Source organism: Lissotriton vulgaris, chromosome 2_1 (genome assembly GCF_964263255.1).
Source record: "Lissotriton vulgaris chromosome 2_1, aLisVul1.2, whole genome shotgun sequence".
In the NCBI taxonomy this organism is placed as follows: Eukaryota; Metazoa; Chordata; class Amphibia; order Caudata; family Salamandridae; genus Lissotriton; species Lissotriton vulgaris.
In genome coordinates, this window is record NC_141687.1 from 1,394,275,954 (window position 1) to 1,394,293,251 (window position 17,298).

At 46.8% G+C, this 17,298-nt stretch overlaps 1 protein-coding gene across 1 annotated transcript in view; it reads right to left on the reverse strand.

Annotated features, from left to right (window-relative positions):
- Window positions 1-17,298, reverse strand: part of LOC147732630 (40-kDa huntingtin-associated protein-like) — a 657,506-nt gene that overhangs the window by 292,664 nt on the left and 347,544 nt on the right. Inside the window, exon 7 of the mRNA XM_086957151.1 lies at window positions 7,279-7,371. Within this exon, the coding sequence (XP_086813277.1) occupies window positions 7,279-7,371 (93 nt within the window). The remainder of the gene's footprint in view (window positions 1-7,278; window positions 7,372-17,298) is intronic.

A 17,298-nucleotide genomic window follows, 5' to 3' on the forward strand; every position in this document is an offset into this window, starting at 1 on the left:
CCCTGCTAGGCCATGGAAAGAATGAAGAGGAGAACCTCTGAAAGAGGGGCAGAAAGGGGATCAACAGCCTTTGCTGTGCACCATGTCACAAATGTGTTCCAGTTACAGGTGTATACCGTTTTGCTGGCGGGAGGCCTGGCTGCCAAGATAACGTTACAGACTTCGAGAGGAAGGTCGAAAGCTGTCAACTGTCACCGCTCAACCTCCACGCAAGGAGGTGGAGGCTGGACAGGTTCGGGTCAAGGATCGTCCCCTGCTGCTACAACAGAAGATCCTCCCAAAGAGGCAGTTTGATCGGAGGATAGATGGCCTAGCTCAAGAGTTTGGGGTACCAAACTCTGTGCCCAGTTCGGAGCCTCAAGAATGACTTGGTCCCGGTCAGGCTTGATCTTCTTCAGCACTCTGGGCAGAAGTGGTACAGGCGGAAAGGCGTAAAGGAGGCCGCAATTCCACTCGCAAGGAAAGGCATCGCCGAGCGAGTGCCGCATTGGAAACTCCAACGTGCAGAACTGCTGATATTGCGTGTTCTCTTCGGTGCAAATAGATCTAACTAAGGCTCACCCTACTGCTCTTGACATAGGGTCCACAACCCCACCAGCCCTGTTTATTGCAGTACCACATGGCGGTGGTGTTGTCTGTGATCACCTGCACTTCTCTTCCTTTGACAGAGGAAAGGAATGCCTTTAGTGCAAGACGAATCACCTGGAGCTCCAGAAGGTTGATGTGGAGCCCGGACTCCGCCAGAGGCCTCTGATCTCTACCTCCCCCATGTGGCGGTCCGATCCCAGAAGTGTTGCATCCGTCACTACTGTGAACTCTGGTTGGGGAAGGGAGAGGGCTCTGCTGCTGACCCTATCCTGGTTCATGAGCCACCACTGCAACTAACTTCCAGTCCCCTCCAAGATCAGGACGAGATCGGAAAGATTCTCCTGATGCTGCGCCCACTGGAACTTCAGGTCCCACTGCAGAGCCTGCATATGCCATCTGGCATGAGTAACCAGCAGGATGCAGGAGGCCATGAGGCCCAGCAGCCTCAGGGTAATTCTCACCAAAATCCCGTATAGAGGCTGAAACATCGATATCTTAGCCTAAATATCCCAGTCTTGCTGCTCTGGAGGATAGACCAGAAACTGTGCTGTGTCCAGAACCGCTCAGATGAAAAGGAGCTTCTGAGAGGGAATCAGGTGAGACTTCGGCCCCCAGCGAATGCAGGAGGTCCGCTGTAGTCTGTAGGTGGGAGAAGGCAGCCTGGAATGAGCCCGACTTCAACAGCCAGTCGTCGAGATATGGGAAGACTGGAACCCCCTGATCTGCGCAGATAAGCTGTGACTACCGCCATCAGTTTATTGAACCAGGGGCCCTGGTAAGGCCGAAGGGGAGCACAGTAAACTGAAAATGCTCGTGCCCTACCGTGAGCCGTATGTGGGCAGGCAAGACAGGGATGTGAAAGTAAGCTTCCTGCAAGTCCAACGCTCCCATCCAGTCTCCAGAATCGAGGGTAGACAAGACCTGAGTCAAGGTTAACATCTTGAACTTCTCCTTCCGGAGGAAGCAGTTGACGCCCCTGAAGTCCAAGATAGGACGCAGGCCTTTGTCCTTCCTGGGTACCAAGAAGTAGTGGGAGCAGCAACCACAACCTACTTCTGGCACAGGGACGCGTTTGATAGCTCCCTTGGCCAAGAGCTGTAACTTCCTAGAGGAGAAGGGCCAAATGATCCTCCGTCATGCGATGGAGTGTTGGTGGTATGGAGGAAGAGGTAGTTTCGAAGGAGAGGGAGTAACCTTTTCGGACTATCTGCAAAACCAACCTGTCCGAAGTGATGTTGTGCCAGTGGGAGAGGTGATGGCAGATCCTGCTGGCAACTGGTCGCCCAGGAAGATTGGACTAGGAAGGTTTGGAGGATGCTGCAGGGGGGCCTTTGGTGGACTGGCCCACTTGCTGCCCCCAGACCCACACCACTGGGTCCCACCTCCACGACCACGGCCACGCAAAAGCTTGGTAGCTTGCGTTGCCCCGTGGCTCGGGGTGGAGCATGGTAGGGCACCCCTTCCGTAGCCATGAAAGAGGCGAAAGGCAGACTGCATGGTGCGAGAAGTTGTCGCGAGACCCAAGGATCTGGTCGTAGCCCTAGAGTCCTTGACACGCTCAAAGGGCGTTGTCCACCTTGTCAACAAACAGGCGATGGCCATCAAAGGGCAAGTTCATAAGGGTAGGTTTGACCTCCCCAGAAAAGGCCAGACGTTCTCAGCCGGGAGTAGTGCCCCAGGGCTACCAATGTGTCAACCTTTCTACCCAGCAAATCGGCGGTATCCAGCCCACCCCGGATAGTGAACTACACTGCATCTCGACCCTCAGCAACAGCGTGGGTGAGCACAGCCCAGGCCTCCTCCGGGCACTGCGGCAGAACTTGCACAACCGTATCCCACACTATGTATGTGTGTAATGGCCCAAGAGACATGCAGTGTTCACCAACTGCAGTTCTAAGCTGGCAGAAGAAAACATCTTCTTCCCAAGGTGGTCCAGCTTCTTTGATTCCCTATCTGGGGAAGCAGTAGGGAATGCAACCTTTGAGGATGAGGCTTGGACCACCAAGCTCTCAAGGAGGAGGATGTTGGAAGAGGAAAAGTGGGTCGTCCGGGGCCAGGCCGCGGCATTCAGCAATCATCCTGTCCACAGGAGACCCTGCGCTGGGCTTGTACACAGTGCTCAGAAGGATATCTGTGAGGGCCTAACTAAAAGGCAGCATGTGCTCCGAAGAAGCTGCTGCCAGATGAAGCACCTCTTTCAGGAGGTTAGTCCTGATAGCCACCGTAGGAAGCTTGAGGAAGGCCTCAGCCACCCTACACAACACTACAGCGTAGTAGGCTCCCTCCTCCGTAGCGACGGTCGGGAAAGAAAGCATACCACAGTCTGGGGAGGTATCCAGACCACTGGCATCTCCCAACTCCTCTTGCCAGTCCAGATCCTCAAGTTGGTCTGCTAGAGGGTCAATAGACACCTCCCAGTCCTCCTCACCCTCCTCTGGCTCCTCTGGCTGCCACTCTGGGCGGTAGGGAATGCCAGGGATAAACAGCAGTACAAAAGTAACGTCTGTTGACGTTGGTCTGGTACTGTGGCCACGTTGGGTATGAGGCTGGGGTCAACGCCGGTTGGGGGTACAACCAGCATTGGGGGCGTCGCCACTGGAATCTGTGCTGGGGAAGGTACTGTGAGGTCAACCTGCACCGAACCAGATCCAGGCCTGGATCCTTGGGGACCCTGCACAGCTGGCATCGAAGGCCGAGGGCCCCCGCCAAGTCCGTGGGCGCTTCGTAAAATTGATGAAGCTGGGCATTGAGCGCTCTGGCTCCAGAAAAGGGAGGGAAGAGCGGAGCCGTCCAAGCGGGCTCAGATGAAGGAGCCGGAGAGCGACAACGCTTCGGGTCCTGTATTGCATCGGCCGACAGACGGGGAGAAGGCGAAGAGCGCTGATGCTTCTTCGACTTCTTTTTGTGCTTCGACTTACCAAAGGTGTAGAAAAAATTCGAAGAGAAATGGTGATGACTCCGCGACCGGTCCTGGGACCTTCCTCTTGACGGGGACCTCAAGCAGCGCAAAGCAGACTGCTGGGCCTCCAAAAGCTTTCGGGAAGCTCCTGCAAAGATTTCTGGTTCATGGCCTGGCAAGAGGTTGACAAAAGTCGAAATAGTGCTTAGTCAAAAAGTGACTAAGGGGCGCTCTCTCTCTGGATCTGCGCTGGCTGGCGCAGAAAAAGAAAGAACTGACAGCGCGCAGAGACGGGGTCTAAGTAGACACCTCAAAGCCATTCCGGCGACCACTGTGCCAACGACGGATGCGGAGGCGACCAACGCCACCTACAGGCACGCAGGATTACTGCTAAGTCCCACTCAGATTTCTTTTAGAAAAGTCAAAAGTGTTCCAAGAGCCGATGCGCTATCTGGTAGACAAGATCAGTCTAACCCGCAACAGCAGGGATTGCAGGACTGGAGTCTCCAGGAGCATCTCACTCGCAGGCGCAGAGGTTGCAGTGGCTGCCTTTAGAGAGTAACACTCTTTGCTGTGTTGGGGAAGCGGTCCTCAACTCTCCTATGGTGCAACAGTAAGTTTCCTTTGATTTCTCCCACAGGTGATGGTGGTTGGGTGGAGGAATGGGGTAGTGGTGAGGAATTCAACAGCTTCTGGTTCCAATCCTTAATCAGGGCTCCAGCCAGCACAGGTTCATCACCATGGCCTCTCCTTTCAACTATGGCATCATTCACTCTACAATCCATGTCCTTCCTCGTGGCACCCTCTGGCATACAGGGTCACCACTGTTACTGTGCACACGGGCAATGGCCCGATCCACATGGCAGCAGGTTCCTCTTCACAGCGGCTCCCTCTGACTCTACCAACGTACTGATCGGCACGGCTAACTTCACAATGGCTCCCTATGGCATACGCGGTTGCCGACTTTCACACTGCACATGGGTAACGGCCTGATCTGCTCAGTAGTCTTCTCCTCCCACGTAGTTACAAGAATCCCCTTGCCAGGATCTCCTCACTGGATGCCACCTTCTTAAGCGATGATCTCTTTCTCACATGGCACACTGGTCTCTGCAAGAGGCAGGTGCTTGTGCTCCAGGCTCCTGGCTCCAGGGGGACGCACTGCTCCTGCGAACATGGCCTAAAGCATTTACAGGTAGGTCAGCGTTTTATTGTTTTCCAGAATAAAAACAAAGCAAGGTTTCTTTTGGGAAAACAAACAAGCAATATCCCTGACATGCAGGCACTCACTTCTGACCAGGCATCATGCCATCAATGGTGGACACAGGTAAAAATAAATCAACATTAGTATGCCCACTCAAAACACAAAAGGGTTTTTGATACTGCAAAGCCAATGGACCCCTGACAATTGGTCAGTCATCAAGGGGTTTCCAATGGTGGAGGCAGATTAGAACTCGGCTGCCAGAAACTGAGCACGTTCACTACCTCAAAGTAGGTCTAAGAAACAGAAAATGGGACAGATGGTGAATCCTTTTTTTTGGAATTTCTCTCTCCACTCCACTGTAAAAGAGGCCCTAAGGTACTCTGTTACTAAGTTATTTGATTAGAGAGGAACCTGAGCATTCTGTCAAACTCCAGCACCTAAAGCGGTTAAAGAATAAAGTGTAAATACGGATTACCTCAAAGACACAATCCAAGCATGGTTAGCCAGTCAGGCTCGGACCGACGACTAAGGTGTCAGCATTACACTATCAAATATATTTCTAGTTTTCATATTCTGTTTGTTGTAAGATCTGCTGGAGTGTAATCAGTGTTTTCCAATGTTTTAAAAAATTGTGGTTATCAGTATTTACTTTTCTTAGCTCAGCAAAAAGTCCTGGGGGTGTTGTTTTTCAAGTGCTTGTAAGCAATTTGGATTTTATTTCCTTCCTTTATTCCTATTATTAGTTCTTACTTCCTTCTTTCATCCTCCACAATTCCTTTCCTTCTACCTTTTCCTTGAATTTTCTCCTACAAGTCTTTACATTATTTCTCTCACCTCTATTGCTGATCTATTTTCCCAGCTCTCTTTACACAACACTAAGTCCACCACATGTCCAGGATGCGCATAGATAGTGATATGTTTACACCTCGATAAATAGCTTCTTAGGGATCATTTAAGACACGCCCATTCAAGACATAAGATATACATTTTTGGTGCTCTGTTAGTGCAAGATAATGATTTAATGCCCGGTTCTCTGTGTTGCAAAACCAAGAAAGTACCAGAATAATAAATGTGGTCTTACTCTCTTGTTCGCTGATCTTTTCTATTCATGTTCTATGGCCAGAGGGGAGGAGTCTGCTAAGAAATTAGTAAGCATAATGTTAGATATAGGGATTTTAGTGAAAGCAACCTGTGTAGCTGTACAAAGAAGCAGATGAGTTAGTAAAAAAAATTACATGACCTGCAGGATGCTTTGGGTTGTTTGTATGTGCAGTCCACACTGCAAATGACGTTTATTATACACTGTAGTTTATTTGTAAGTGGGTTTAAGGACAACTAAGTATTGATTTTCAAAGTGCATGTTGGGGTTTGACTATTTGAAAGCAGTGCGGAGACTCTGCCCGGCTGGGCTTGTGTAAAAGCTGCAGTAGGGCCTTTCTTTATCTTTGTGTTATGTGCAGGGTTCATTGTTCTAGTTGTTCTCACACCTTTGGAAAATAAAGCATAGCTCAATATACAATTATAAGAAATGGATAACCTGTTTTTAAAGGAGATTTTGCAGAGGCAGGATTTATTTTGGCACAGTTAGCTTCAAGCTTCATTATGCGATACAGAAGTACGAATGAAAGTTGAACTTGGTGATCCTGTTTTTATATAATGAACACATTCTAGTCTGATGTGCCTGCTCAGAAGGAGGGGCATGCACTTCTTGCTGCTAAGATTGATGTGTCTGAAGCCCATACTACGAAAGAGAGCAGCAGGTGCTGCTTCATGTTTCTATGTTTCACTGTCAGCATCTTGTACAGGAACATGTATATGTTTGAATGTAACATTTACGCTGGAGGCAACGCGGTTTCAGCAAAACCCATTCATGGACCCATGTTAGATCCTATCTGAAATTCTCCATAACTGATGAAGGGGTTTATAATATCTTTCCTGTCTTTCTGAACAAGGAGATGTGGCTCCAATTGAGATGATTTTCAAACCACCACACTGTAAAACTAAGCACAGTGCTAGGAATAGTTCTTTCTAGGAGCACACTGATTCTGAAGGAGTGCTTATGCACAGTCATATTTGTTGCCATCATCCTGGTACTGAGCTTTGAGAAACCAAAGCTGTTACCCATGACAACTTGGCAGTGCCTCTTTCCCTGGACAGAGACCCTGCAAACCAGCTGGTCAAGTATGCCAGGAACAATGAGCTGAAGCCATAGGACGTCAGCCATGCTTCCAAAATGGGAGACAGAGTAGGTCCAGGGATTACGGGAGCATTGTGGATGGTCAAAAAGGCATATTAAGGGACTTACCATGGCCCACATGGGTTGTTGTTGGAAAACCCACCGAAGGTGGAGGCTGCCCTTTTACTGCTTTAACACTAAAGGGCACCAAAGCAGTAAAGTGTAGAAAGAAACAGTGCATTCCTAATTGTACGTAAAAGCAAACGTTCCCATCTTCAGTCCTTTATTTTTTGTTAGAAACGGCTTTAACTGAAAACCAGGAACAATAAACATTAATATGGAGAGTACAATTATACTAATATGCATTCAAGCCCTTTCCCCATGTACAGAATAGATTATGAAAAGTCACATTACCTATGGGGGTACCACTCCCGTTGCTGTGAAGTCCTTTCTCTTGAGCCAGTAGCTGCATCTCAGTGAACACAGTCAGTGCCCCATCATAATCCACTATACAAAAGCAAAGATAAATGTCACTGAAGAAAAGGTCTTACTACACTAGAGCATAAGATATCAGATTTATAGAACATATCATTGAGACTTCAGAAAGTCAACATAACGTACTGCCCAATAAAACAAGTTAACTTTTGTAAATAATACTGAAAATCCTAGCAAGTCACCTATAGAGTAAAATCACTTCTATCTCCTTTTTGTAAGTTAAGATCTTGGTAGAATAGGATAAATGGCTTATCTGTAATCCTAGCTCTCTTCTAGGGGAATCCATATCAAAGTCATAAGTACTGAATATCCCTGCCCACATGGGGACCCCGGAGCACATATTCAATATATTATATAAATCTATATTCCCAAGACATGAAGACCCACTCCCACACAGATCATTAGTTTTATTTTCAAGGTAGAGGTCTGGCAGCATCATCGAGATTCTTTCTTGGCCTTACGCGTTTCAGATCCTCCTGATCCTTGATCACAGGCACCAGCAAAGACATCGCACAATACTGTGAAGAAGTGTGGCTCACTGGTTAGAGGAGGCATACCCTGAATCAGAGGTCAGACCCGGGACCAGGGTTCAATTCCCGACACGGCAGGATCTGAGTCCAAGTGTCCACGGACTCGATAATTCTCACTTTGGTGCCTACTCGAATCACGGGTTCACACTCTGCAACTCTGGGCAATAGCTTGCTTAATCTCCACTACGGCCCCCCCGCGGCAGGACGCCTGGCTTTCACCTTGGGGATGCCCAGTACGGGCTATCTCACAGGGAAAAAGCCAGGACGGGTTCCCAAGGCAAGCGCTGAGATGCCCTAGGGTAAGTCGAGCGCTATATAAGAACACACATACATACATACATACATACATACATACATACATACTGCCTCAGTACTCTTATTGCATGTTAATTATCCTTATTGCCCTATGGTGGACCTCTCAGGTGAGTAATTTGTTTTTAGATGCATGCTGAGATATGTAGTGCTAAGACATTGCTTCTTTCCCTCCAGTGGGAGTGCTTGAAATTGCTGCAATATTTGTAATTTTTCATAGCCTTCCAGTGGTCCTCCCGATGTCAAGAGCCAGATGAATTTTTGCCTATCTGCTGTTCCAATGCTTGGCTCAAATCACTCCAAACAAACTGACCCACAATTCCTTTTACTGTGTTGATACGGTCTTCCAGCAGGCCTGCAGTATTATATTTCTCTAAGGGGTTGCCCAATATGGATTATGTTCTTTACCCTGTAAGCATCTGTTCTTTGCATGTAGAGCTGTAGATTGACATGCTTTGCACACTCCTGCCATCTGGTGTTGGGTCTGGACGTTTGCAAGTTGTTTTTCATTTTAGAAGTCTTTTCCAGTCAGTGTAGACTTCGACTCCATTGTTAGATTTTTTTTCCCGCAATAGTGTGATAATAGCGTAAGTAAGTGTATTATATACATGTTCATGTGTAAATAATGTAAGTAATAAGAACTGCAACAACTACAGGTGGTCTTCGGAGGAGGGAGGGCGCATGTGAATCTACAGCTCTACATGACGAGAACAATTGCTTTCAGGGTAAGTAACATAATCCGTTCGAGGCATGTGCGCTGTAGATACACAAGCCTTGCATAGACTATATAGCACTATCTTTCTAACAGGTGGCTAAACAGTGGGTGTTGCAGTTGTTTAAAAAATCGTTCTTTATGCTGCCTATCCTACATTAGCTTCTTGGTGTGCTAATACAGCCACACAATAATGGTTGGTAAATGTGTTGGGTGGTCCATGTAGCTGCCTTACATATGTCAGCAATGGGAATATAACCTAAAAAGGCCATAGATGCTCCAATTTTGCGAGTTGAATGTGCTTTAGGAGGTATTAATAAAGTTATTTTAGCTTAAACATAACAGGTTTGAATACATTTAACATTCTTTCTAGAAATAGAGGATTTAGAGATAAGATTTCCTTTATGAGGTGGAACAAAGGCAATAAAAGGGTGTTTTGCGAAAACCTTTTGTTCTAGCCATGTAATATAATAGTTTTCTTTTGACATCAATTGTACGTAGAGCTCTTTCTGCTACTAAATCAGGTTATTTTTATGACAATATATAACAAACCGATTCCACTTTGCTGTATAACATGCTCTAGTGGTTGGTTTTCTGGCTTCCCTAAGAATTGGTATACAATCTGGTGGTAGATTTAGGTATCCGAATTCAATGATTTCAGGACCCACACCGCTAGGTTAAGCTCCTTGGTGTTTGGAGGCCTGATTTCTCCACAGTTCTGTGTGAACAGGTTTGAAGTGAGGTGCAGCTTTAGATGTGGAACCACTGATGGTTCTAGTAGTGTGGTGAACCATGGCTGACAAACCTATCTGGGAGCCACTAAATTCAGTGGAAGGGATGTCTGCCTGAGTTTCCGAACTAGAAATGGAAGGAGAGGGAGAGGCGGAAAAGCATAAGCAAATATCCCTGACCAATTCATCCATAGAGCATTGCCTTTGGATAGACGGTGGGGGAATATGTGCATTTTTAGGTCACTGTTGCGGCAAAGAGGTCTAACTGCGGAAACCCCCTATTTTCAAAAGTATGGAAGGAGAACCTGGGGATAGTTCCCATTCGTGTAATTGTTGCCTCATACTGCTGAGGTCGTCAAAATGGTTGTGCATCCTTGGAAGGTGTTTTACCAGAAGAATTTTGTGATGTATTGCCCAATGCCAGATGGTCTGAGAGAGGCGTTACAGTTGTAGAGAATGTGTCCCCCTCTGTTTTTGTACACAGCTGCCATATTGTCCGTTCGGACTCGGGCTAGGACAACTTTCCCTACGAGGTGAGGTCGACAAGCTTTTAGTGCTAGACAGCAAGAAGCTTCAGGTAACTGATGTGGAGCCTTTTGTGTTTGTTGTCCCACTGGAGCTCAATTGTTAGACATTGGAGATGGGCATCCCAGCCTGTGAGAGATGAAGGGCCGCCCTCTGCGGAGAGTGATGAGCGAGGCTGTCTACCAACACTAGATCTGTTAATTGCCCCTGTGACTGATTCTACTGAAGTGCTAAGCATTCCTGTAGAGGACGCATGTGGAATCTTGCGTGAGGCAGTATTGTGATGCATGATATCATCATCCCTAGTAGCTGCATGAAAGTTGTGACTGTTTGGTATTGAATGTTTTGAAAATGTTGTAATAGTGTTTGGAAGTTTCGAATTCTGGCTGCATTGGGAGAGGCTAGAGCTGTGTAAGTGTTTAGTGTTGCTCCCAGATATGTTTGCAGTTGCGAGGGTTGAAGATGGGATTTTTGCACATTGGCTGTAAATCCCAATTGATGGAGAAGGTCTATGGTAGTTTGAGTATGTTGCAAGCACTTTTGGTGTGTGTTGGCTTTGATGAACCAATCGTCTAGATATGGTAAGACATGAATTTGTTGCCTTCTTAGATGAGCTGCTACTGCTGTTAGACATTTTGTGAACACTCTGGGTGCAGGGGTTACTCAGAACGGGAGTACTTTGAATTGATAGTGGTTTCCTGCTATTACAAATCTGAGATATTTGCGATGTGCTGGAAGAACCGGAATGTGGAAGTATGAGTCCTTTAAGTCTAGTGTCGACATGAAGTTGCCTTGTTGTAGAAGTGGAAGTGCTTGTTGAAGTATGACCGATAGTATGTATAGGTTTAGCGGTCTGAGATCTAATATCGGTCGTAGAGACCCATGCTTTTTAGGGATTAGGAAGTAAAGTGAGTAAACTGATCATTGGTGTTGTATTGTAACCAGTTATATAGCTCATATTTTTAGAAGAGCTTTCACTTCTTGATTGAAGAACAGTTGGTGTTGTAACAAATCTTTGTGAGTGCAAGGTAGAATATTGGGAGGATTGCTTTTAAGCTCCAGACAATAATCATTTTGGATAATGTCTAATACCCATTTGCCTTATGTTATTGATTGCCAGATGGGAAGAAATTGTTGCAGTCTTCCCCCGACAGGTGTAAGATGGTCTGGGGGGGAATTACAGGGAAGTCCCTGTTTTTTGGGAGATGGAGAGGTACGTGTTGGCGTGCCTTTACCTCTGCCTTTGAAATTGTTCCCTCTATAGCAGGTTTTATAGAAACCTCTAGATGGAGAGGGTTTTGTTTGATTTATAGGAGGACTCATTAGGATCTGAGGAATTACTTTTGGATCCTCTATAAACTGAGTGAAAAAGGAACCTCTATTGAATAGTGACTGAAGTGCTCCCATTGATTTTGCCACCTCTGTATCTTTTTTTCATTTTCTCAAGTGATTCATCTACTTGAGGTCCAAAAAGATGTTGTTTGCCAATGGGAGCATTGAGAATATATTATTGTACTTCTGGTTTAAACCCAAAGATTCTCAGCCGTACATGTCTTCTTAGGAGAATGCTGGCGTTAATTCCCATTGCTGCAGTACCAGCAGCATCCAGTGCACATCTAATGGAGGAAATAGATATTAATTTCCCCTCCTGCACTAATTCCTGACCTCTTTTCTTATATTCTTCTGGGAAGTACTGCAGTAGCTCATCTACTTCATCCAGTGCAACCTATCATATCTAGCTAATAGGCCTTGTGTGTTGGCAATGCGCCAATGGTTGGCGGACTGTTCAGCCACTCTTTTTTCTAATGCATCTATTAACTTAGACTCCTTGTCTGAAGGAGGTGCATCTGCTGAAGTCTGTGAATTTGCTCTTTTTCAAGCAGTTGATACCACTAATGAATCTAAAAGTAAATGCCCTTTGGTAAAAATCGGGTCAGATGATGGAGGCTTGTATTTTTTGTCAACCCTGGGTCTTAATATACAGGCACGTGCAAGGTCTTTAAAAAGGTCATCGGCATGGCGCATCATGCCTTTTAATATAGGCAAACTTTGAGTTGTTCTATGTGTAGTTCCTAGTGTTTCAAATAACATATCTTCTTCTAAAGATTCTTTGAGTAGTGCAACTCCATGGTATGGAGGCAGCCCTAGAAATTAACTTCGTATGATGTGTTGTCATCAGGAGGTGATGGTTTTGCAGGATATAAGTTAGGATCATTATCCATCGGTGGGTCAATATTATAATCATTCCATGCATCTATTGGTGGTGGACTATTGTCATCCCCATCCCCTATATCAGGCTCTGTGTGCAGAGAACCCTGTGGTGTTATGTCTAGAGGGCTTGAGCATGGTAGTGGTGAAGATGGTGTAGGGGATTGAAGGTTAGGGTGGAGAGGGCTTGTAGCTATGTCCTTTTTCTTCTTTAGAGGAATTTTGTAACTTGTATCCTCTGAAGAGATCTTCCTTTTGGAAGGTGTTAAATATGTTGCCAATATATGTTGAGTGTCTAGATGAATGTAATTTTTCATTTGCTTAGGATCCAGCTATTCCGCCATAATTTCCAGGATAGGTTCTTGAGGCTTTTGAAGGGCATCTTTTGTTTTCAGTGCCGAGCTGGACCTGTCTTTTTTATCCTTTGGTGCTGAAGGTGATATGTCACGGCTCGAGCTGGAAGGCTTGGTTTGCCGGTTCGGTGCCAAGCCCAAAGGAGAGGTGCTAGAAGAAGTCTCTCATTGCCAACCATGGCCAGAAGGCAATGGTGTCCCACAAGCATTTTGACTGGTGATGTTAGTTGGATGGGCAAGGGGGATTTGGTTCTCCAGGCACCCTGTCCCACTGGAACATCTTAGGACTCTAGGTCCATCTCCAGTTCAGAGTATGATTCGAGGACAGAGAAGGCCTTCTCCTCTTCTGCTGCTGACGCTTCCATCCCCTCCTGCTTGGTATCTTCTTTGAAGATGTCTGGGGTGTGTTTGATGTGCTGTCGCTGTATGTTCCTTCATTGAGCCAGCCAGTCCCGCAAAGTGTTTTTCGACTGGAGCGATCGAGAAGCGTCTCCATTTTCTTCCTTGTGCTCTGGTGAGAGGCACAAGATGCAGACTTTAGCAGGTTGGTGCGTGGATATTTAGAGTGGCACAGAGGACAGAGTGGAAATGGAGTCCATTCTATCAGAAGAAGACTCGATGATATGTGACGGAGTGGAAGTAACTGACACGGCTAGGCCCGAAGTCCATCAATAGTGTATTCTCAATCGAAGATAGAGATTTTTAAAATTTTTGACACGCGGAGGATTGTGAAACGCTTATGATACAATACCAACAAGGGTACAGTGGGATGCATACCGAGGGGATCCCGAAGAACGGTTTCGAACTGGAGCGCCGCAAACAACGTCCGAACCGGATGGCGAAAAGAAGACAATCTAACAATGGAGTTGATGCCCATGTGCACTGTCATCAAAAGGAGGTGTCACCTTACCTCAAGACTGTAAAAAACTTCTTCAAAGAAAAACAACAGGCAAGCATCTGGACCCAACACAAGACGGCAGAAGCATGCTAAACATGTGTCTCTACAGCACACATGTCTCAAACATATATTTACATATAACTATGTAGCGTATATTAAGGGCTAAATATGACCAACTAGCATTTCATTTAATAAAGCTCTCATTAGCCTCAAGCATTTCTGTAAATCAGAAAAAGAGAGCATGAAGTGCAAAAACAGCCTTTATTGAAGAGAAAACTGCAATGGAATAAAAAGGCATTGTTAGCTAATAGGCTGCATTTAGAGCATAACAAGTTAATACCGGCACCGTGCCTTTAAGATCTCCAGGTCCTCCTGAATCCCATCATGCTTCAAAGGTGACAGTTAAGTCAGGTCTTTTTGCGGTGACATGAAGAACACAGAACCAAGTATATAAACTGCTGCAGGTGAGATTTGTCCAGGGAGGAGGGAGGATTACTTATGACTTTAAGGAGGATTCCACTGTAAGAGACCTAAAATTACAGCTAAGCAATTTATCCTTCTCTTCCAGGGGATCCTCATCAATAGTCATAAGTACTAAATAGAATAGCAAGCCCATCCTACACACCTGCAGATGAATCAAGGATACACAAAAGCAGCTGTAACAATTATCGAAGTAGATTCCTTAAATAGGCCGGCCCTACTTGAGTGTCTGTCTGAGTGCTTAAGTCTAAACACCTCCAAGTAGCAGCTTGGCATATTGCAGAGATGGGACATTTCTTAGTAGAGCAGCTGTTGCCGCCTTGCCCCTTGTAAAATGGGCTTTGGTCTGGCATGTATTTGGTGGCGAATTGGTAGGAGAATGCTAAGCAAGAAACTATCCATCCAGATATGGTCTGTTTAGAAGAAGTCATGCTTGTCCTCATTGAGCCATAGCTGGCAAACAGATGGTCAAGATTGCCTAATTATCTTTGGTCTTATCTAAAGAAGATTTCAGGACTTGTTCGAAATCTAACAAGTGTAAAGCTCTTTCTGCTGGTGTGGAACTATTAGGAAAGAGCGTTGGGAGCGAAACTGTCTGATTAATGTGAAAATTTGAAATCATCTTGGGGAGGACACTCGGATGAGTTCTCATGACCACCCTGTTAGCATGAAAAACTGCGTAATCTCAATGACTCTACGTGGTGATGTAATCGCAATCAGAAAGGAAACTTTTCATGGGAGGTGTTGTAAAGATGCCTTATGTATAGGTTTGAAAGGGGAACCCACAAGTTTCAAAAGAACTCATTAAGCTCCCTAGGAAGAGAAGTAGAACTTACTATTGGGAATACCTTCTTCAATACCTCTAAAAAATATATCACCACAGGCATCTGGAAGAAAAACGCCTGTGTAGGAGACTTTCTGTAAGCAGTAATAGCTATGAGATCAATCAATCAATGAAGGAATTGTAAGCGAGCTACTCACCCGGGAAGGTCTCAAGACGCTGGGGCAAGGGGTGGGGGGGTGAGGGGGACTAGACAGCAGTGCTGTTCAGTCGAACAGCCAGATCTTGAAGGCCTTCCTGAAGGTGTTCAGGGAGGGGGCGCGCCTGATGTCTGTTGGGAGCTCATTCCAGGTCTTGGCTGCGATGTAGGAGAAGAATCTTCTTCCTGCTTTGGTTCTGTCGATGCGAGGAGTTTCGGCTATGGCGAGGTTGGCTGATCGGAGGATTCTTTTGGGTAGGTGGAAGGTGACTGGCATTGAGGTATTTGGGTCTGGTGTTGTGTAGGCACTTTTAGGGGTGGGTCAGTCTTGAAAGTTACTCTCTTCTCCACGGGTGGCCAGTGGAGCTTCCGTAGGTGTTGGCTGATGTGCTTGTGTCGAAGGATGCCGAGGAGGAGTCTGGCGGGGTGTTCTCTATCGTCTGGAGTCTGTGGAGCAGGGACTTGTTTAAGCCGGCATAGAGTGCATTTCCATAGTCCAACCTGCTGGTGATGAGTGTGTGGGTGACTTGACTCGGGTGGTATCCATTTGAACGTCTTACGGAGGGTGTTGAAGCAGCTGGAGGCGATGGCGTTGACCTTTTGGTTCATGGAAAGGGATGAGTCGAGTACGATGCAGAGGTTTCTGGCATGGTCTGTGGGGGGGCGGTGGGCTACCGAGGGCGGTGTTGTCCCATGCTGAAGGGGTGGTTCCCAGGGCGAGGACTTCTGTCTTCTCGGAGTTGAGCATTAGGCAGCTGTTGGTCATCTAGGCTGTGACGTCCTGCATTCCTTTCTGGAAATTAAGTCTGGCGGAAGTAGGGTCCTTTGTGAGGGAGAGGATGAGCTGGGTGTCGTCGGCATAGGATATAATGCTGAGGCCGTGTTGTTGGACGATGGTGACGAGGGGGGCCATGTAGATGTTGAAGAGGGTCGGGCACAGAGATGACCCCTGTGGGAGTCCGCATGTGATTTCCGTGGGATTGGAGAGGAGGGGCGGCAGTCTGATCCGTTGACTTCTGCCGGTGAAGAATGATCGGATCCAGTCGAGTGGGCTTCCTTGAATGCCAGCTTCGTGTAGTCTGGCTGTGAGAGTGTAAGGGGAGACAGTGTCGAAAGCTGCTGATAGGTTGAGTAGAATCAGGGCTGCGGTGTAGCCTTGGTCTCGGAGGGTGCAGATGTCGTCTGTGGTGGCGAGTAGGGTGGTCTCGGTGCTGTGGTTGCTTTGGAATCAAGATTGGGACGGGTCGAGGAGGTTGTTGACTTCGATGAATGTCTTCAGCTCCGTGTTGACTGTTTTCTCCACGACTTTTGCAGCAGAGGGGAGAAGAGAGATGGGCCGGTAGTTCTTGTGGTCCGTGGGGTCGGCTGAGGGCTTCTTGAGCAGGGACCCGAGTTCTGCGCGTTTCCAATTGTCTGGGAAGGTGTCGGTTTCAAAGATGGTGTTCGGGTGCGATGGTGGTGTGGAAGATGTGTGGTGAGCAAGGGTCCGTGGAGATGAGATGTACCTTAATAAAGGACAAATTCAGCCCAGATTTAGCTAAATGGAGGAGATTAGGTGAGATTACATTCTCCTGCCCCAGAATTGGATGAACATTATTTGAACACACCACATGTAAAATCTCTTCCACTTGAATGCATAGGACCGCCTGGTCGATGTATTGTGGACTTCCTGAGAATGTCAATGCATTCATGTGGGGGGGAGGGGTTGCGGGGGGGCCTAAGTGTCAATATTGGAGGAATTCAAAAGTGATGCTGTCAAGCTCAGCAAGTGAAGGTTGGAGTGGAAAATCTGCCCTCCTAGCTTGTAGAGGAGATCATCCCTGCATAGGAACACTCCTGTGCGTTCTTCCTGATAGGTGGAGGAGATCCAGAAACCACCACTGGTGAGGCCATTCTGGTACTATTAGGATCCTATTGGTCCTGGCCCGGTACAGTTTGTCGATAGTGGAATAGATGCTCTATTCCTAATGGAAACCTGGACTTGCACTGACTCCTCGGTAGAGCTGGGCTTTACGTGTCCAGGAGGCTATAACACTTTTCATAAACCAAGGCCCTAGGGGAGAGGAGGGGGGGTTGGGGAGATTTTAAAAGAAAAATGGGATTTTAGCTCAGTACATGTCGACGAGATTGAGGGTATTGAACTGCTCGGCTTCTCACTCGAAGAGGCAGGAGGAAGATTACGAACTGGAGTAGTTTTTTATAGACCCCCC